The sequence below is a fragment of the Carassius auratus genome, chromosome 29 (genome assembly GCF_003368295.1).
Source record: "Carassius auratus strain Wakin chromosome 29, ASM336829v1, whole genome shotgun sequence".
In the NCBI taxonomy this organism is placed as follows: Eukaryota; Metazoa; Chordata; class Actinopteri; order Cypriniformes; family Cyprinidae; genus Carassius; species Carassius auratus.
The window spans coordinates 14,452,616-14,475,628 of NC_039271.1; the positions used below are offsets into that span (position 1 = coordinate 14,452,616).

A 23,013-nucleotide genomic window follows, 5' to 3' on the forward strand; every position below is an offset into this window, starting at 1 on the left:
ACTAAATCTTCCCTTCTGTTTTTCACATTTTAACCTGCACATCCATAAGAGTTTTGATGAATGTCTGTGGCCTGAGCTTGGCAATACATTCCAAATCGAGACACGTTCGGTCTCAAAAGTCACATAACTTCAATGTTTAACCTATTAGTGCATTTCATGTGCGCTTGCCTCAGAGTAGACTTGAGTTCAGACTCACAAAGATACTTAAAACTTGTGTGCAAACGCTTACCGAACTGAAACGGAGAACGAAAATAGTTTGCTGATGTCATTTCAGTGGAGGTGGGGGTAAAGTAGTTTGTAGTAGTTTAAAAGCTGCAGATCTAAAGAGCACTCGATTTGTCTGTTCCAATTTGGTTACGATCACCAGAATGATGTTAAAAAGCTTTAATATTAAAACAATCAGGCAAAGGGGGCTTCCTCTCAGAGTTTAAAGCATTCAGAATGGTGGGATGGCAAACTGAGTCCAAATTTCAAGGTTCGACCCGTACTTAAAATTTCAAATTTAATTTAAAAACGCCTTTCCGCCTCTCTAAAATAGGCCAAAACAACATAAAGGGACAGCAGTGCATCGACAACCCGCCGTAACCAATGGTCCTCTAGAGTCGAATGTATTAGCACACATTGGACTTATTATCAGCACCTTGTCTCTGCAGTTTAGCGGCTAAGGCAAGAGTAGTCCGTTGCACACATACAGGCACACAAAGCCTGCAATCAGCTTATTTCCGCACCTCGTGCCAATGTAAACAGAATCGGCCAGAACCAGGAGCACACCTTATGTCTCTTCCCGTCCCAACTCGTCCCTGTACATAAGGCTCAGTAGGTTTTGGAGTGCGCTCGGTATATATGCTGGCATAAAAACTCTCCTGCAGACTGCAAGAAGGGGGCCGGAGAGGATTGTAGCTGCCCTGATGTGAGGGTCCTACCCCCTCCTTTGACAGGCTTAGAGAGGGAGGTGATATGTTTTGACTGCGCACTCCTAGTTAAGACTGAGACCGGTGACGAAAGCTGGAAAGTGCGTCGGGAGACCCGCTGTAATAAGCGAGCATCACTGGCCCTCCGATTCTGCAAGAAGATGGGCAACATTGGTCCATTTTTTTGATGCCGTTTCTTGCTGGTCTGTTGTCTATTGCCATTTAATGGCTTAAAATTGAGTCTTACAGATAGAGAACTAATTTCTTTGTGCAGAGCGCAAACATAGAGAGAGCGAATTACCACAACTGAATGAGAAGGTACGCGTTGGAATGCAGCTGGGTCGAATCGAAATGTCATCCCACACAGTCTAAAATGTCAAAGTGCATTCAACATCCTTTCTAAATCAAGCAGAAAGTAAAGACCGCATCTGCTCAAAGTAAAAAAAAAAACAACTTTGCTACATCTTTTATTTTGGTATGACGAGGGGTTTAAATAATTCAAATGTTTAGTCGCATTCGATTTTTCTCTCTCTTTTTTGTTAGAAATTACATTCGTCCACGAGGGAGCCCCAGAAAAAGCTACAAGCATGAGAACCTTTGCATCACAATGCCATTAACGGCTAGCGCAGGTAACAGTATGACACAGGTATTCCACCGCGGCAGTGTACAGGACGGAGGCTGTTTGAAACTGGTTCATGTCGACCTGAAGCTCAAAATAAGGCCCGTTGCATACCAGACAATGAGAAGAGTGACAAATGTGCCGCTTTGTGGTCCAAAAAATGGATGAAAAAAAAAAAAAAGGAGGCTTGTAAGCGGTTACTCAGGTCTGGCACAGCTGCCGGTGTGTCTGGGCTTTCAGCTCGACAGTGAACGGTGAAATGATAAAACGGGATTCTGTGACTAATTCCTTAACATTTTAGAGGGAGTTTGCGTTTATGCGATAACATAAACAGTGAAAGCGAAAGTGCAAAGTCAACATCGGCAGAAGATGGTGGAAAATGCCCCCGAGGACCGCCGACACGGGAGTGGGCAAGTCTCTGTGAGCTGGGGGGCCGGGCGATGTTTCGGTCTTCATTAGCTGCCCCAGGGTCAAGCCTCTGGTAGATCCAACACAACAACAGAACAGACAACCAAACGAGTGAAAATTAAACCTACGAGGTTTCCATCACCTGGATGTAGGACACATCCTGTTTTTTTTTTTTCTTCTTCTCCTCCTTCTCCTTTCTCTTTTTTATTTTTAAAAAATGACTTCTGTGACCAATTTAGCTGGACACAGTCATCAGGTAAGGTTTAGTGGAGCTGGTGCGGCCCATAACCAGAAGTTCCTCCTTGCAGCTGATGTGACTGTCCACCATTGGGGATACCTGGGTGACAGAAGAGGCGGGGTTGCTGTTTCCAGTGGTGATGCTGGGGTTTCCGTTGGTGCTGGGGTGGGACTCATAGAGCACGCAAATCGAGCCGTCCTCTCCGATGCGGTAGGACACTTCAAATGGGTCGACCCACAATGTCAGCTCACTGGGAAGCAGCAGGTAGAGTTGCTGGATGCTCAGGCCAATGCGCTGGCCGGCCTGTCCCACCAGAGGGTCCATCTTGTGGTTGATGCGTATGCATCGATACCCAGAACCTTTGTTGGGACGGTCTGGGAACCAGTGGTGCTTGTATTGCTCTGTAAGAGAGAGATGGAGCTGCTTTTGTAATCTTGCATATATGAAATAATAAATAAAATGCATTGACAAATAAAACAACAACAAAAAAAAGGACAGACAACACATATAATGAAATTATAACATAAATAAAACTCATTTGTTTGACTGAAATGCTGTTTTTTTACTCTGTTACAGATGCACAGATATTAAAATTTTGGTTGAAAATCACGGCCAGTATTACGGTCCTGTTAGTTTTTGTTGTTGTTGTTCTTAAAAACCATTTGAACGATTAAATTAAAATTATTAATTGTAATGTACATTAAAAGATGTTAATTTTAAGATCTTTAAAAGATGTTATCGAAGAACACTATTATCAAGTTTCATACTTGATATAAAATATAAACGCAAATACACTTAACTCCGCTGAGGATGCACAGATATTAAAACTGGCTGAAAAGATTATACTAATATGTATGTCATATAGTCATCATAAAAAAATCTGTCAGTTTGTCTCAATCATTTAAAATTAAATCAATTGTTTTAAATGGTCAATTATAATCTACATTAAATATTCCTTTTTAATGTATTAAGTAGATTAGGACTATAACTTGAGTATAATTAATTAGTGTAATTAAAAGCACACTATCATTAACTAAGTGCTTGCTAGATGTAAAATTAAATGGAAACGAACATGCATTTTTAAATATCCATTATCAACCAATAATATTCAGATATTGTTACTTAATATTGGCAGATAGGTGACATGTCCAATAAAACAAATATTAATTTTATGTAGTGGTTATATGCTTCCTTGACTACACTAAAACAATGGTTATAGTTTTTGAATCCATCAAAAAAATTAATTTGTTATTCTAGCAGTAAAAGGAAACGTGGATTAAATGCAAGTAAGGACAAACAATTATTGCATTTAGAAAGGAAAACAATAAATACTACTTTCTGCCACACATACCATAATCATAAATTAATAAATTAAGCATGGTTTAAAAAAAAGAAATACAAATTTCGATAGTACGGCCTTGTATTGCAGCAAATGTAACAGTAGAAAAGGGGCGAGGGTCTATCAAAGGATGTTTTTCACAGTTGTGAAATGATGGTTGGTTAGAACGCAGATAAACAACCATTAACCATCTGTGTCAGAGGCCTACGTGGACAGAGAGAGAGAGCGAGAGAGAGAATCATTTGATACACACAATCCCCTTTCTGACTCAAAGTCTTCAAACACAACGAGACACAAAAGGGTGAAGTTCCTGGCAGAGCATCTAGAGGGGGAGGGACAATCCTCTTAAAGCCAAAGTGTCCCATTTGAGGCAATATGATTTCATTATTTCATGGGTTCAAATGGATCAGCTTGTGCTTTTTGCAAGTAGGTGATGTTTTGGTCAATATCTTTTGGGATAATCATTAATAATAGTGGCGACTCCAAACATTCAAATCATGACTTTTCAAAAGTGCCAGGTTTACACCCTGCACAAAGGACTCGCCTTCCAAAAAGAAAAAAGACTTCTCGCAAATGCGTTTTCGTTCCCTTCTGGCTCTATTGGTGACAGGTGGGGAGAACAGGAGACAGAAGGATGGGTCTCAAGCCTCTTTGTGCGGCTCTGAAATAGGCCAGGCCCCCGCAGGCCACTGTAAACTTAGATAATGCCGCCTGTGACGTGACGTCCCATTCTCCTGGAAAACACCCACAACTCTGGACTGAGCCCAAACCCGCAACAATGCACGTACTTCACATAAAAATGTTCAATGAAATGAAAATGTTGCCTGTCGTTGTCCAAATATGCCTTGTGGTGGCTGTATTATAAAGTTCTTATTTGTGAAACAAGGACTGCTGTGAGGTAAAAAATTAGGACCAAATCCATGACAAACGTTTATTTAGTAATGTGATTAGAGAAACAGGAAGCAGAAAAACTGATTTTCAGATTGATCTTACACAAGAACTGTTTCAATGTGGCAATCCTTTCTCAAATGCACATTTTCATTGTGAAGAAGGAACTAACCCACTTTTTTTTCTACCCTATGGGGATTATGAGCTGTCTTTGTTCTATTGTGTGGACATATGTTGGGCTGAGAAAGCTGGGAAGGGAAGGAAGGAGAAAAACTAAACGCATCCTCTGCAACAGTAATGTGCGATGTGAAACTAGCACATCCTCCCTTCCACCACTGACGGCCATTTTGTCGGACTAGGGCCACAACTCCATTTGTTTACAAACAGCATTTAGTGACTGTCTGTTTCCATCAAAAAATGGGAACTATAATACAATACTATTTTATAATAGTATATTATATATTTATACTTATTATCATAAGTTGGATTGCTATTCAACTGCGTAACCACATAATTTTTATTCTAATTCATTGTTTTTGTTTTCTGAATCTGAACAAAGGGCCTAACAAAATGCTGGTCCATACAAAAAAATACGGAAAAAGATGGGTGGTTAAAACAAAACCAGGAAAGGACAACAACATTAAAAGAACAACGGAATAATAATTAATTGACTTCACTTCTGTCTTTACACCTTTTTTCTTTTATATGATTACATGCTTGGTTAGTAAAAAAAAAAACTAACAAAGTGTAGAGGCATGTGATGCAATTAAAAATGATTAAGTGACAATTTCATTTTAACACAAAACAGCTTAAACGCTATTTAGTTGTCTATTCAACTTGTGGCGGTCATTGCTAGTACGCTGCGTACTTACATGTTCATTATAATGATGCACAGGCACAGTGTGAATAACATGCACTATTACCCGTATGCAAAAGAGATGAAACATCAACCCTAGATCTGATATCTTAGACATTCAGACTTGCTGTGCATTACGTAATTTACTGCCTACACCATATGGCAAGCCATTTCAACATTCATTCCATAAAACTATTTAGCATCTAACTGAATTACTACCAATCAATTTAACTTTAATCACATTTTCTCAATTTCACTAGTAACATTTGTAGAATAGGTACTAGCAACAGAAAAAAAATAAAAAACAGTCAATATAAAACAGAAGAACAGGACAATAACATAACAATCAAGAAGATACTAGTATGTTAAGAATGAGTAATATTGACTTAATAAATGGAATAATTACTGGAATAATTGTTAATGAATAGTAGTCACTATTAGAATAGTTAGTAGTTAGATAGCATTCACTACGTGTTGATATACATAATTTTAATGGGGAAAAAACGCTAGTTTTAAGGAATTACGGCTTGCCACTTGAAATCCATTTATTTTTAAATACATTAACAACCCGTCAGTTAACTGAACTTTTAATTACGAGATCATGTAAACGATCACATCTATAAATATCTATATATGTTGGCATTTTCTCGGTCTTCGTTTAGCGTCGCTGTTTTTGTCGAAAGGTTTCGACTGTTTATGTTTGTGCGCAACGCGTCCGCGCGCTTCCGCCTATGTGGCCAAGTACATTAGCTCGTAAACAAAGAGATCGATGTTTTCCCACATTTTAACAAACAAACGATACACATAAATACAAAGTGGATATAACGAAGTTCATATTCTTCTGTAAATACTGATACTTACCTGCCAGGATGTCCTGTAGAGTCTGGTTGAACGTCTGGAGCTGTCTGTCGTTCATATGTCCTTTAATCCGCAGGAATCTCGACAGAAACCCGACGGCGGCGCTTATCTCTGGTTTCATCGTTGCTCGGGCACAGAGGGTATGCATTGAGAAGCTCCGTGCTCTGTATGGCCAATGCGCTTTTGTTTCCGTTTGCAAAATGATCCTTGTTTTTCGCGTGTTTTATTTCTCTGATGCCTATGCTGAGCATTTATTTGTCGAGGCAGGAAAAATTCGGAGAGTGCTACGTTTTCCAGGACGGTTCAGTGCTCTGACTTGGGTAGTTCCGTCCGAAAAGACACATAGAGGTCGATTCCAACCTCCTCCGTCACTGTCCTCCAGTAAAGTAGACCGTACCGAAAGCGAGCAGCGCTTATGTAATGCCCCCTCCGCTACCAGCAGCAACAACAACGGGCCAATCACGACGATGAGACGAAGTGACGTATACGCGGAGGAGTGGGCCCATTACGTCACAACTCTAGAAATAAACAGAGCATGTGAAAAAGAGGCTGGATGAAGGCTTTTAACCCTTTCATCAGAAAACCATCAACATTACACATACTTCAGTGTCATGCACAGCATTGATATACAGACGTATAATAATAAGTGCTCGCGCTGTCATTTAAGAAATGTAGTTACTTCTGCATTCCGTATCCTCTGCACTGATATTTGGAATCTCCCACTCTCTTCAAGGGGAAGACCCGAGGTTTAGTGTACTTTTAGTGGCTTTATAAACTCACACATGTACATCCCACACAACCACACATACCTGACCAAACAGAATGTGTTTTTTTTTAAAGGAAGTTTGTTAGATAAGATTAAAAAAAAAAAAAAAAATATATATATATATATATATATATATATATATATATATATATATATATATATATATATATATATATATATATATATATATATATATATATATATATATATTAGGACTACAAGGAACACTCTGACCTAATTCTGTTGCTTTTTCTGTTGTGGCCAAAGGCAAATTACCTCTGAACTACCATGTGCTGACTCAAGGATCAACCTGACCTGTCCTGCACACTTATTCAATTACCCTGTCATCTTGGTTGCTCCAATAGCTAATATCAGTATTAAAGTAAATAACTATTCCGAGATTGTTAGGTCTCAGGCATGGTCAACTCTTCGAATCTCTTTTTAACGTCAATGTCAAAAAAATATGTGCATGTCACTGTTTAGTTGGCAATATTTAGAAGGAACTTTTTGAACATTCTTCTCATTTAAAACTATAAAAGTAACATTAGGCCCTGTTTACACTAGTGTGTTTTCGTTTTAAAATGAAAACGCTCTGTCTACACTTGCATTTTCACTGCATTTCAGAAATTATCTGTCCACACTACACAACCAAAAACGCATGTCACATAACCATTCATACAGGTACAACCATAGATATATATACGTAGATGCATGTGTTTCTATGGGCCGCTATACGTAAGACATTTGCCATATTGGAATGGTCAACTTGATGTTATTCACCGTAGCAATCAATGAATATTTGAAAGATGCCACGATCCTGCACAGAACGGCTCAGCGGCTCTGTGTGATCCTACAGTATGGTGAATGACGTCAAGTTGACCATTCCAAGATGGCGGCTGCTTCTATGTGCCTGGATTGGTAAAATGGGGAATCTATACATATCTATGGGTACAACAATGAACATGTATGTTTACACTGAAATGCAACCCCAGAGGTCTGCAGCATTTTTGAAAGTCTCTGTTTTAGAGGGTCGAAAATGCTGGAGTGATGTAAATGACATAACCGTGGCTAAAAATATGCATTTTAAAACGAAAATGCACTAGTGTAAACGTAGCCTTAGGCTATCATTTAGACAGGCTCAAATGAGCAAAATATGGAAGCCTGACATTCTCACAATTCTGAGTTCATATCTCATCATTATAACTTTCTCACAATTCTGACTTGCAAAACATAACCTCAGAGTTGTGAAATAAACTGTCAATTCTAAGAAAAAGACATAATTGCGAGTTACCAACTGTCAATTGTGAGAGTAAAAGGCAGAACTAGGATATTTTTTCTAATATTATTAAATATTATATTATTATTAATATTAATATTATAAACTGAATCAAAATTGCAAGATTTAATCAGAATTCTGGGGGGGGGGCAATTTCAAGATATGGATTTCTGAGATGCAAACTCAAAATTGTGAGAAAAAAAAAATTCACACACACACACACATATACACACATATATATATATATATATGCACACACACAACTGAATGACCTTTTAAATTAAACAAGCTGTATTCCACAGCCAACACACAGACACATATTACACACATTACACATACCATGTATAATTTTCATTGCACTGAGAATGACTGTGATGTTTGGGCTGTGTCTCTGATTCATAGTTCTGATTCAAACTAGATACACACTTGAGAGAAAAAAAAACATACTAGTTTGCACACTTAATTGATACTGTTGATCTTTGTATTTAAGTCTCTTAGGTATAAAAAATAAAATAAATAAATGTTAAAACTGAAAAAAAAAAAAAAAATCAAAAGTTTAATGAGTTCTACCAGTACGTCACAGCATGCAAAGTCATAAAAAGGAATGCCCATAACCCTCGGGGACATCGAAGACTTTCAGCATGGCTTATGAATAAACTGCTGATGGAAAAAGGAAAAATGTCCTTCAGGTGTATAACTATGTGTCCAAATAAAACCTCCAAACCCCTCCATGACTCATCTCCCTCTCTTTCCTCTAGTTCTAATCCAGAAGTATGGCAGTGCTCTTTTTAACGGTTGGAAGTAAAAAAAACAACTGTGTGGTTTGGCCATGGCTTCCACGTGCAGAACATTCCACTGGAAATTCAACCTCTTTTTTTGGCTCAAAAACCTTCACACACTTCCCATTCATTTCCACAAGCTCTGAAAACACGTTTTTGAAACACTAACAGGAAACGACATGCAGGAACAAATATGGTATTTTATAAAGTCATATTAATGTGTATACCCCTTGTTAACCTCCAAACTGATCCTAACCAACCTCACAGGCCTTGGCTCTATTAATAGGGGTGCTAATCTGTGCTCCCCACACTCCGTATCTGTCCATATCTCCCATAGTTGCCAGGCTGGTATGATTTTATTTTTAGAGGTGAAGGAGAAGAGGAGCCCATTCAAGAATTTCCTCAGAAGCCCATGGCTCCATCAGATGCTCAGGAATAAAATATTGTATAACTTTGCTGAGACATACATGCTGGGCTTAGCGTTTTACAGTTTGTTGGTTGGTTTGTGTTTTAGCCATCATGTCTTTAGAAAAAGAAATCTTTTGAATTTTGTATTTGGCCATGCCATATGCACGTAATGCACATTTGGCCATGATGCACATTTTCGATCCCATCTTTATTGATTATTAAATTTAAAAAAAATGCCATTTGTTAACAAACATTTTCACTGACAAGATCAACTCTCTCCTCAATAGAGTAATCAGAGTCAACAGATTTTGTTGAACTAGAAATCTACCACCTACACCAAATGCAAATATGAACATATAATTTTGTGAGAAGCCCATAGGGAGGTAGGGGGTTTGAGGAACATCAGCAGCATTCTGAGCTGTACTTATGCGGTTTTGCCTTAAATGAGGTGTAGCAGAGCACGGCTGATCCAGCTCTCTGAAGTCATGGAACATAGTCTGGCTGTGGGAGGAATGTTACGGCTTTAGGCTTGAAGTCACTTCAGCTGCTTCGTACATATGCGGTGGGTGTTATTTTAATCCCACAACCAACCCAGCATCATATCAAAATGTCCATCCTTGTTCAGCCTTGTCCAGCCTGCCAAGTGTGCGTGTGTCCGAGTCCTTGTGGTTTTGCCAAGTACTATCTGTTTCTTTGTGAGTCTCTGTGTGTGTGTGTGTGTGTGTGCTCATATGGAGGTCTTCCAGGTTTTCGTCTCAGCTGAAACACATATCCGGCTGCGGGTCTGTGTTTGTGTGCATTTTAACATGTGCCTGAACACGCTAAAAACTCTCTCTCCTGTCACTGAATTCGTAAAGAGAGTTCTACAGTAATGTATTAATTTGATTTTTTTGTTTGATTTGATATTTCAATATTGTTATTGTTATTATTAATTTAAAATAACATATAAAGTAATACTCAAAATATAATAAGGCGACAACAAAGTAGCCGTAGTAGTAGTGGTATACTGAAATAAATGTCCAGAGATATGAAAGAACATCCTCTAGCCATTAAAATTTTCATATCAGCCCTGAGATTGATTTGTTTTGTCCAAAATACAGTTTTTAGAAAGTATGGATTTTTATATCAATGCATTTAGCAAGATAATTAGGATCCATCTCACATCTAAAAACACAAAATGTCACGCTGAATAGCACACCACCAGAAAAAAAAGTGTCATATCAGTGCAAGCAACTCCACTCTGCTCACACTGATCCCAGGCACGTCTCAAACTACAAATGGCAAATAGATGACACATCTCCTAAGGATTTAAAAGGGTGTGTGTGTGTGTGTGTGTGTGAGACAGCCAACAGTGAGTCATTCTCTAACCAGCTCAGCAGCTGAAACGGCAGAAACCCGTCACATATGCACAAGAAACAAACATTCACTCACAAACAACTAATACCTGTTTTACAACTTACAAAAAAACACTACTTCATTAAAACAGACCATAATTTTTATTTCCTGGTACATCTGAGGACGTGTTCTGCTTTTCTGAATTGATAGTAAAATGATAACTTAATTATTACAATAAGGAAAATATCCTCCTTCCAGAATCACTAAACTCGGAGTATCACAAAAAATAAGTGATGACATTAAATACAGCAGATAAGACAGACTGCTACCTGTCTGATTATTTATTAATCAAGGATAAAAAGTCTTTCATAATCGAACATTGGTGCATTTCCAGGGTCAGCTTGAGGTCAGGGTTTAAATGGACATGATAAAACTGGGTTTAATATATGTCTACAGTATTTAAAGGGGTCATGTGATGTTGCTAAAAAGAACATGAAATGGGTTTATGCGGTTTAAGGTAAAAAAAAAATTTTTTCCACATACTTTACATTATTGTTTCTCCTTTATGCCCTGCCTTCTGAAACGTGTCGTTTTTTACAAAGCTCATCTGTCTGAAAAGCGAGGTGTGCTCTGATTGGCCCACTGTCCAGTGCTTGTGTGATTGGCCGAATGCCTCAAGCGTGCGATGGAAATGTTACGGCCCTCACCATACGGTTATGTGTGTCCCGGTCAGGACACTAGGATGACAAGAAAATAACAATAAAACCCATTACAAACGAGCATTTGCTGCATCCAGTCGGGACATAATTACTGATTATAATGACTTATACGGTCTTTTTATGCATTGCATCACACCGCGTAAGCATAATGTTTTGCATTTTTGATTGGAGAAACGTCAAATAACAAGCACTACTCTTAGACAGCGGATCTCAATTCCGTTCCTCGCCCCCCGAGCTCTGCATATTTTGTATGTCTCTCTTTTGTTAACAGATTCATATAATTAATTGTAAATAAATATAATTTTTGAGACTTTAGTCTTTGCAACTTTACAGATCTTCATTATGAACCAAGACCTTGTAACTCTCCAAAGAGAAAGGAAAACTTAAAATCTCATCATATGACCCCTTTAAGGCAGTCGGTGTTGTAGGTTCGATGTGTGTTGACTCTTTGCTTGAGGTTGCAGTTTTAGAGATTAGGCCTCTGATCTGTTTTCAGTAAATAGGAGCCGCTTTCACACAATCAAGAGACACACACACACACACACACACACACACACACACAAAAACAACACTTTCCCCACTCTCGACCTCCTCACAAGCTATTTAAAGACCTGTCTTGCAAATATGTAGGCTATGTGTTTGTGTGTGGGGGGAGTTGTTGTTCAGAAGCTGATGCTTAAATAATCTAAAACAAGAAAAAACACTTAAGATATGTAATATGTACAGTGTCCATCACTGACACACTAAATCTGACATACCAATGACACAATTCATTATAACAGGTTAAGATGTGCTCATTAACTGTTATAATTGTTATAATAACTATTCGAACATGGATTACTTTGATCATTTATATACATCTGATGTGCACCTATTAAGATTTCACATAGGATTAAATTATGTAGTAACTTAAAATGTATTTCTAAAAGTAAAAACGTCACATTCTTTTGAGATGGCTGATGGAAATGTGAGAAAAACAAAAGACGTGTTTCTCAGAATTAAAATAGCAAAACATATCTGTAAACCTCAACTTAACGTCCTCAGGGGAAACTAGTCCCATCCAACCAGTGCAGTAAGTCATCGATCACTCAGACGTGGGGATTTGTTGGGACATGTACCTGTACCTAATATGGCTGATGTGAGGTGAACTACGTGACTTCAACAGCCAAACAGACAAGAAACTCTAGACAAACCTCCACAGGTTTATCAGTTTTCACTTAATCCTCATCACCTGGAGTCAACAGATGCTCGAGGCCCTGGAGCCCAAGCAACATCATGCCAATTTTAATAACTGGAAACTTTATTTATTTATTTTTAACAGTAATGGAGTATGCTTTACAATATTTTTTTTTTAAATTTTTACTTTAACTCATGTGTAGCCTTTTCTTTTTTATTATTTGTGAAATTTACTATCAGTTTCTGAGTAAAAATTGTTATAATGTCTAAACCATTTTTTTTTTCAGTCTACAGAAAATGCTGCTTATTGCCAGAGTCCTCAGAAAATACAGCAGAAAACAAACCTCTGGAGAACAAATGTTCCATATCACATCACAAAAGAACAAAACCTGCTGAACAGGTTTAAGATGACTGGCAGAGAAGATCCACACTGATGCCACATGTATGAATAAAGCCATACGATTAACGTTTTGTGCTCATTATTGTCCAAAAGAGACAATCACAATTTTCTGTTTGGCTACAAGCCTGTGACATGGTTAAGAAATGTATATTATTTACAATTTATTTTGGAAAGATATGTTGTCGCATTAGACAGGACCTAAAAAATAAATCAAAAAGCACTTCTCTTCATCTGTGCGGATACACATATTAATCAACTGGATACTGTTAAAGGTTCTTTCAGTCTTAATATATGATTCTTTATGTGTGTGGATAGACGAATACAAATTATGTTCTACATTTTAACTGGAAAATTAGACGGGATATTTTGCAATGATGAGGAACCTTAAAAGGTCTGTTCCCTCTCCCTCATGTCGTTCCAAACCTGTAAGACCTTCGTGTGTCTGCTTGCTTGTGTCTGTCTCTCTGTCTGTCTGTAGAATAGATGATAGAGTTGAGCCCTTAAACCCAGAAGTTTTGCATGACAGCCCATCAATGCAAATCCTGTATGAAGCATCATTTAAAATGAGACAGCATTATGCTGAGGGGTCCCAGAGGGAGATAAGACCGACTGTGGGAAATTCAGCTGATGTCTGAGATAAAGATAGCAGCAGAAACACAGAGCGCTTGCTACATACATAATCAGACATCTGTAAGACTCATATCTCCCTTCATAGACAATCTCAGACTAATGAGGACTCAAAACACCCATGAGTGAAACACCATCAGAAGTACAGAGTGAAAACCAATGGGAGATGGGGGAAAGATAAGAAGAATGAAAGGGACTGAGAAGGAAGAAACTAATGTAATTTAATCTTGAAATCATATTTAAGACTGGATCTTCACCCAGCTGAAGGGTAGAGGTGTGTGTTTGGCTCAAATCAGATTTCAGCTGGTAAATTGTTCTTTGTTCAGGCACTGTTCTCAGTCTAACAGCTGCCCAACAAAGTTAACTGGCTGTTTTGTTTTAATGCTTCATAATAAGAGCTTAATTTGTCTGTGTCCTTTGCTTTAAAGGGGTCATAGACAACGTTTTAGATTACATTCTTCCCCAGTAGGTTCACATTTTTGTCATTATATAAACTTTATTTGGTTTTCATGAACAATTTTCACCCTCTGGCTGACTCTTTAAAATGTAAACTTTTTTTTATTTTTTATTTAAAGGGACACTCCGACTTTTTGGGAATTTAGCTTATTCACAGTATCCCCCAGAGTTAGATAAGTCCATATATATACCTCTTTCATTTCTGTGCGTTCTGTAAGTGTTATTTGACGCAACCACCGCTAGCCTAGCTTAGCACAAAGACTGGATGTAAATGGATAATGGTAGCATAGTAATCCCAATAAGTGACACGACGGCTACATAAACTGGTTTACAAGATAATTTGCATTAAAATGTGTCATTCACACTGCTAAAATTGGACTGAAAAGACCACAGTTTTGTTTTTTTAAATAAACCTCCTTCTAAATCTGGGGTCCTTCAGAATAATGTGCAGAGCTGTAGGTGCTACACACAGCCATTAACAACATAATTGACAGACTTTCCAACACTTTAATGTTAATTTTAGTTGTTCTGTTGTACAAACAGTATATTTATCCTGTATTTATCCTGCTTCTACCTTACAACTTCATCATGACAGCATGGGCTAAACTCTTGAACACTTAATATGCATCTTCTATGTAAAAATGGTTATGGTATTTTGATAATGTTCAGTTGTTTCAATCAGAACTTTTAGCACAATGAAGACAGTAGTGGTAGTCTGGCATAAGCTGTCTATGCAACTTTTCAACTGTTTCAAAAATGCTCTTTTTGGACAGGACAGGTTTTCAAAAGTTCTTATAATTACAGTGTGCTTCATAATAAATCAAGTTCTTTTATCTCAAAATTTCAAGAAATTAGACTCCTGATGATAAGGAGGACCATCCAATATTTTTAAAGAGAGGACAGACACCTTCTCTTTCTAGAAGTGCAGTTTCGTATGAAACGCTACTTCAGCCCTATTGTAAAAAAAAAAAGAAAAAATCTGATATTGATAATAATAATAATAATTTTGATGTTGTATCTCACAGTCTTACTTTTCTCATTATTACTACTTTAGATCTCCAAAAATAACTTTTTTTTAAGTCAACAAAATTCTATTACCTTTTTTATCTTTTACTCCGAGGCGAAAACAGGCTTCTATAGTTTTGCATTCACCCTTCATACAGTAATCTCTCATGTCAACAAAAAATTTAACTGAAGGATATTTGAGACCAAGAAAACAAATTAGATGGCCTAACAGGAAAAAAAAAAAAAATTGGATTTAGGACCCCACTGCCTGCAGCACTTTTGCTCTTTTGTTTCGTGTAACTGCTACCTTTCTCTTTTTCTCTCTCTCCTTTTATCACTCACACATTGTTCTTCTCTCTGACCCCAGCCCACAGGTACCCACCCAAAAGCCTTAAATACACCAAAAAGGTTAAAGTTCCTACATTATGGTGCTTTTGTTCCAGTGTCTCGTGAGAAAGAGAGTCGTGGTAACCGGGCTAGACACGTCAGATCAGTGTGTATGCCGTCACACTGACCTCAGGTCAGCACTAATGAGAGGTCAAGCCTGGCCGAGGAGCTCTGCCTGTGGCTCAATCTGATTACAAAGAAGGGAGAAGAGAAATGAGATCCAACATGTTTTGGCCACAATGGCCAGTAAAGTGTAAGGGTCATTACTATCAGAGATTTGTATATGGGAAGAAAGCCAGTTGTCCATTTAATAAAATGTTTAGTATGGTTTAAACTAAGATAGCATTGTCAGCTTCTTACAGTTGGGTCAATGATGTGACGCTCATTATTTCAGGATCTTTTTTTTTTTTTTTTTAGTTTTTTTATATATATATAGAACTCCCTGCTAGATGAACTTCTTTTAACATGCTAACTTTTGAGGGCTTTGAAGATTAAGAGCTGTTTATGGTTAGATTGTGTATTGGTTTGCTCTGGGTTTGATAAAGCTCTCATGGTCTGCTAAAACAGGAGGTAGCCATGGCTTCTTTGAAGATATTTGGGCATACGGCTTATCAAAGTCAAAAATAAGATTCAAACAAGTACTGGCATTCCTGGTAAAATTACAATGAAAGGGGTGCAAGATAAAGGCGGGAGGGCAAAGCAATTCTGTGAAATCAGATTCAACGGATGGAATTCTTTTGGATTCTTGTAAGAGGACAAAATGCAAAGCAGCACTTGATGAGATTACGGGGGGGGGGGGGTCGAGTCTCGAGTCTCTCTGTGGCACCCATCTGAATATTATAATACACAAAACTCAATCCTTCAGCCATTCAAGACCAGTCATAATTAGAATTCATTCAAATTCAGTATTCAGCTCTAATATCGATTGTCAGCTAAAGAGCTTTTGGCATTTCAAAAAAAGCCAAAGGATTTCCATTTGAACCCAATCTGTTTTTGAATGGTGTTTAATTTTTTTCTTCTGAATGAAAGAAAGGCATGCAAATTCAGTCTCAAAAGCCGTAATCTATTCTGGTTACTCATACCTTACAAATTATTTTGTAATTATCTGTTTTTGTACCTTTTTTTCCATCTACTTAAATCAATGACTTTTTAACAAAATGTTATATGTCTTTTGGCAGGACCTATTGGTAACAGGTAACACACTTATTGACTGTATCCCATACGGTCACTAGCACATATGCTAACTACATATTTTATACAGTCGATGTGGGTACCTCATTACCTTATTTGAACCTGGCTTTTTCAGCATGGTATCATCACAGCTATATACAGAGAGGCAGATCACAAGGCACGTTTTTAGCTTTGTTCTGTAGCGCCAACATAACTCCTTTCCAACTCTTCATACTGGACCGTTCCACTTTTTTCTGTTCTATATGAATACTGCCAACTTATCAGACATCATCAGCTAATGAACTGCTAATCATTGTTCATTAATATCAGACAACGCATCGAATTAAATGCTATAAACACAAACACAATGATCTCATGGAGGAACTGTGATCCATTCTGCTTGAGTTATATAACAGAAACAAAGAAGCATGTGTTATTAGTATTGAGCCTCTCTTTCACTTGCACAATGCAAACACGTGCATAATATGAATTTACATGTCCATAATATACAATAACACAGTATATTTATCACTTATGTATATTGTGCATCATGAAGATACACAAATTCCTACAGAACATGTATCCACTGACACAGGGCAACAAAGCAGTAACTGACATGTTAAAAAACTGTCTTGAAAATGCTTGTCCACCATATTTCAACCAAAATCAAGCCCACATGTTCCTCTGGAACTGAATTTCGAGGTTAAAGTTGCTGAAAATTATTTTTCTTTTTGAATACTATTCATGTAATGCCATAACATCCAGGTCAAAAATAATGTGAAATCCATCTGTTCCTCACACAAAAACACATGGTTTTAAAAGACTTGGAATATAGGGCATTTTGTTTAAAATGCTAAATGCCTTTGAGAGTTTGACAGCTCCAGTCACCATCCTCTAGAATTACATGGAAGAGTGCATTTTGAACATTCTTCACAATATCTTCTTTTGTGTTCCACAGAAGAAAGTCAGTCATACAGGTTTGGATTGACAGTAAGTTTGTTTGCATTTATAAACGAAACCGTCAATCTGAAAGAGATACTGAAAAACAATCATCCTGCCTATAAAAACACACTCAAAACTCTCACATTGTCCCATTCCCAAAATGTCCTGCACAGGAAATGCATTAAGGAGACAGTGATGTCATGCTGTGGATCGATATGAAGGAGGTCTTAATGTAATTCAGCTGGAATGGTACACGTAGCATCTGACTGCAGCTGCAGCGTTCCCATTATTAAAACACACACAAACACATCGTCTCATGTGTGCCCAAAGCTTGCCGGGGTCATGTATCTGAGTGCAGTGGCCTGATTGCTTGATGATTTCAACTCTAAGGTCTTCAATAAAAGATAGCACAAAGAATGGTCACTGAACTGTGGGTGTGTGTATTAGCATGAGGGTTTGGCAACACACCAGAGTATTAAAAATTGCATGCAATCCAAAGCACTTTATTCCACCATCATCATAAAAGACACTGGTTATGGCAAACGCGCGCACTCTCTCTCTCTCATCCTCTCTTGCTCATCATAAGATCACCTACTTCAAATATTTATTAACATGTTTGTCACGCTAGCCAACAACCAGCATACATCTGTAAATGAGAGACTGTGTCAAAGTAAAAAGTACGGAAAGCAAAGCCAAGTTAAAAATCATAATGTTTCTGCTTTCTATTTGAAAGAGCTTTGGTTTCAGCAGTGTTTTCGATGCGCAACATGCTGTCTATGTAAGTAGCTCACAAGCTTTTGATGCAAAAGCAACTGTTTATGGAGTAGGCGTTAAATTAATAGAAAATGCAGCATGTGTTCTTGCTTTCGGCATTAAAAGATTGTGGTTTTTCTTTCATAGCCATTGGTTTCCTGATAGCTCCGTTCCAGTTGATGCATATAATACGCTTTCTCATGCCATTTACATTAGAGGAAAACCGTAGGTGGAGGGGTGGGGGGATAACTGGAAATGACCTTCATGCTGTCAGGCAGCAATAAGACAGCTGCTGTTTTCCATAGCACAAACATAAGCTGCACTAGTTCACACAAGTCACACCGCTCCATAAAATTTTGTACTGAGTTGGGAAATCAACATTATGTCATCAGGTGTCTTGAAATCACTGTGATCAGAGCAAGACGGCGATGCATCTTTTCTACAGAATATACAGCAAGAATTGTACTTCTACAAAATGAAGACAAAAGAATGTGCATCAGTAGTTTTTGTGTTTTTTCTTTTTTTTTATACAAAATTCATGAATGTGCTTGCACTAAATTGCTGGATTATTATAGTTCAGATCATTGTATTTTGTACACGCAGCATGGCTAGTTTTCTTGTAAATGAAACCAAACTAGAGAACTCTGGGATCATGAAAATCCTGAGTTTACAAAATTACGCCGTTCATTTGCTTTTAACTTGATCTTTTTGACATGACATGAACGCACCATTAAACCAGTTTAAGCTTGCAGGTCTGGAGACTGGCTAGTTAGTGACCAAAACACCTCTTAAACCAGCAAACAAGATATAAAAGCATAGGACCAGGATGGCATAGGACATTTTTTCAGGATGGATTCAGCCGGAGCTATAAACATTTTTAAGAGGGGTGGCTGATGGTCTTTGTCATCGTCCTCAAAAGAGATCTCGTGCCCTGCCATTTGAAAGCACTTTCTTCAGCCAGTGGCAGGAGAAACCATGGCTGTGTCACATCATTCTCCCCTGCCCAAAAGCCAGCTCTCAACTCAACAAGCCAAGAGACATGAAAAGACCCTCTCAAAAGAACAAGGTTACAGTCCAGAGCGTCAGAACCTGCTAAAGGTCTTCATTCACCATTGCAGCAGACAACAACAATGACTGTCTGTGACTCCAAAACACCCTCCCCCTTTCTTTTACGGCCTCCACATTTGCATAGTCCATGTCCCCCAGAGCATGCATGCATACATATACACACACACACACACACACACATCTGTAGTAACAAAGACTTGCTTTTCTCATGGCCCCCACATTTGATTGCATCTTTCAATAGCCTGGTTATACCAGCAGCCAAATACCCACCTCCAAATAGTACATTCACACACACACACACACACACACAGACACACAAACAGCCGTCTGATAACCCGGCACAGCTGGCACTCCGAAAAAAAAATCCACAGGCAAGGGAGACGTTTCATACCAAAATCATATTGTGATTAACACACAAAAAACTGAGAGCAGAACAGCCTGATATCATCATATTAGCATTTGGGATCAGGAATTATTCATGAAACGGGATGAAAAAAGAGAAACACAGAGGCAGAAAGCTAATAGCTAACAGCTAACCATGCTAGTTCTTGTCTCACTTAAGGACACTGTAAATTTGAAGATTTTGACAAAAACTTCTCTACAAAGTGTATAGAAAAAGTCAAGCTCGTTTGCAAGGGTAACTAAGTCAAGCAGATACTTTCAGGTCCTTGTTTGTCGCTACAACATTCAGGTGAAGAAACACAAACCTTAGCCTTAGCATAACAAAAACGTAGAAACCTGAGATCTAGGGGAGTGAACATGCACATTAACTGACATTTGTTATCTGTCCTTGTCATCCCAAACCCTGTGTTAGCTGACTTGCCTTAATGCAAAGTTTGTTTTGGCTGATATTATCATCTCTGTTTGCATCTAGGTCAAGACCTGCAACACAGAGTTGAAAAAAAAGCCTAAGGGCTTCAACCACAACCCTGTTCCAAACACACCCACTCGTACGGCTTTCTACAGCCCTACAGAATAAACAACATAATAATAACAACTCCATAAGAGGCAGAAAACGGTGAAAAACACCAACTTTTAATTACTGAGCCCACACAGGCCTCGTCTTAAAGCAGAAAATGCAGTTATTTGTTTGGTGCATAAGTCACATATGGCCCATATTGAGCACATCAAAGGCTCATCCCTGCTTAAACCATCCTAAACTAACCAGTTTGTTAGTCTTATCTAGTTGTAGATGGTAAAAGCTGGTCTAAATATCGTAAAAGTGCCCCCAAAACTCTAAAACCAGTTGGAAAACACGTTTAGGCTGGTTTAGATGTTTATTTCCAAAACATAGTTTTTCTGGGCATTAGTTTTTCTTTTTTTCCCATGCACGTCCATACGATAAGTATAGCACTACCAGGATGTCAGGTCATACAACAGGTCTTTGCAAAAACAAGCCCCTAAGGACAAACACCACTATGTAAAGACTGCACATCTGTTGTGAGTGTGACACATTTTTCAGATTTTATTTTGACACAAAAAGCTGCCTGAAAACATCATCAGATAATTGATAGCCGAGCGGTCTACTTTTCTTGTGTTGCCTGGACACTGTGGGGTGTGGTGGCCCAGTGTGTGCTTGTATATCACAACCCAGAGGGATGAACAGGGAGGATAAATGGGTTTGCTTAGCTCAAACAGTTCTGCGCAATGCAATGAATTAAGGTCTTGTTGATTTGTTGCAGACCTGACGACTCTTAGCTTTCTGTGGAAAATGTAAAGTTTCAGAGGTCTGTTGAATGCACCGGCCTTCCTCCGTTGTGGGCTGGTTGCCATTTAAAGTGGTGGTGAGGTGAGAAGACTCTGAAGGTATTTTGAAGATGAAAATATCCACCCCCGAGTGTGAGTCATTTCAGATGTGTGACAGACAGCTGGAACGAGCAGCTGTTCTTCCAAGAGCTCTAACTTATTTATGTGGCTGTGCACACACACATATACTAGCTCCGTTCTACTGTGGAGCTACAGTTTTGTTTTGTTGCAAAGTGTCAACTTGCAATTTGTTACCTTTAAAGAGCTACTGCTTTGGATTTAATCCATAAAATGTAGTTTTGTGGTTATAAATGAATGCATTAATTTAGCTTTTTTTTATGTTATTTATTTTTTATTAATTTTTTTTTAAGTATAGAGATCTCATGCCTCAGAGTCAGATGTTTATTATTACATGTCTTGCATTTAAAAATCAGACATATAACCTGAGCTGAAGTAGCCTAAAATCACAGAAATATATTGTGAACAATATACCCAAATAACTATATACATCTGAATTCAAAATGATGAAATTAACGTAACACTTGTTTTCTATTACTGTAGCTGTTCAATATGTTACTCCTTTAATAAAAGGACATGTAAAATTACATTTGAACAATTTATTTTAATTTACTCACTCAGCTCTAGATTATAATATAGATTAAATTTAATTAAATTTAAATGTATGCATTTAGCAGACGCTTTTATCCAAAGCGACTTACAGTGCATTCAGGCTATCAATTTTTACATATCATGTGTTCCCAGGGAATCAAACCCCCAACCTTGCGCTTGATAGAGCAGTGCTCTACCAGTTGAGCTACAGGAACACATATGTACACATATATACAGGAATAGATATGACATTATCAATAGATCAGTTTTTTCACAATGCTTCAATTCAGTGCAGCTTTTTTGGCAACTCAAGTTTGATCTAGAATTCCTTGTTTCCCCACTCATAAATATGACTTCACTCAGTCATGCATATGCTTTGAACTCATATTAGGATATTTCCAACTACACTTGAATGGCATAAGTTTTGAACCTATAAAAGTTTTGAAAACCACACAGAGGTTTGCTATTGGTCAGTGCTGCAAATTTGCTTGTCAAATTTACCTACTTGGACACAAAATTCATACAGGATAATTTCTTTGCCACCACAAATCCATCCAATCCAATGTTAATTGTGACTATTCTTGTGACCGAAACTACTATATTTAATAGTATAACAATTTGCAGAAAAACCATAAATGTGACTACACCTTAAGACAGCATTCTAACTAAAATTTCATCAAAGGTGATGGTCTGGATTGCTCTACATAGGCAGCAACTCTGCACGGTACACAATTAGCCCACATAAAACATTATTTAGTAGAGAGTTTGCCATTAGCATGTTGCTAAGCTAACAGTGTGATACTCTAACATGCATTTAAAATACATTTCACACAGGATTATTTAGTAAAATTGTTAAATTTTTATTAGACTGAACAATTTTAAATCTATATACATTTGAATGGGATTGGGACATTATCATCCACTAGAATGAATTAACTATTTCAGAGTTGGTTGCAAAGGATACATTAGATGCTGGGGCCTTTCACACAGAACTGCACTGGTTTTCAATTGTTTTTCTACATGAACATAAGCTAAACTGATGCTTTTGGCCTTTATGCTGTTTTGCAGTGTTTTGAGCATGACACATGACGTTCTGCTAAGTAAAGTTGTTTTTAAAAATACATGTCTCAAGTCTTGTCTTACATTTTTCATTGCAAAATCTATGTAAATGGTTAAATGTGTCAATTATGAGAAATTACATCACCACTCTAAGCAAACACAGTGGTTGTGTATGTTCCTCACAGGTCTATATGCAAACATACATTTGGATTTTA

The 23,013-nt window shown here is 37.8% G+C and overlaps 1 protein-coding gene across 1 annotated transcript; it reads right to left on the reverse strand.

The window, feature by feature from the left end:
- Window positions 1-2,114: 2,114 nt before the first annotated feature.
- On the reverse strand, window positions 2,115-6,529 carry LOC113048169 (protein BTG1-like). The gene is made up of 2 exons (XM_026209779.1): window positions 6,121-6,529; window positions 2,115-2,577 (listed from the first exon to the last, which is right to left on the reverse strand). Exons 1-2 carry the CDS (start codon window positions 6,263-6,265, stop codon window positions 2,174-2,176), a joined length of 549 nt encoding a protein of 182 aa, XP_026065564.1. The 5' UTR covers window positions 6,266-6,529; the 3' UTR covers window positions 2,115-2,173.
- Between the last annotated feature and the right edge of the window lie 16,484 nt (window positions 6,530-23,013).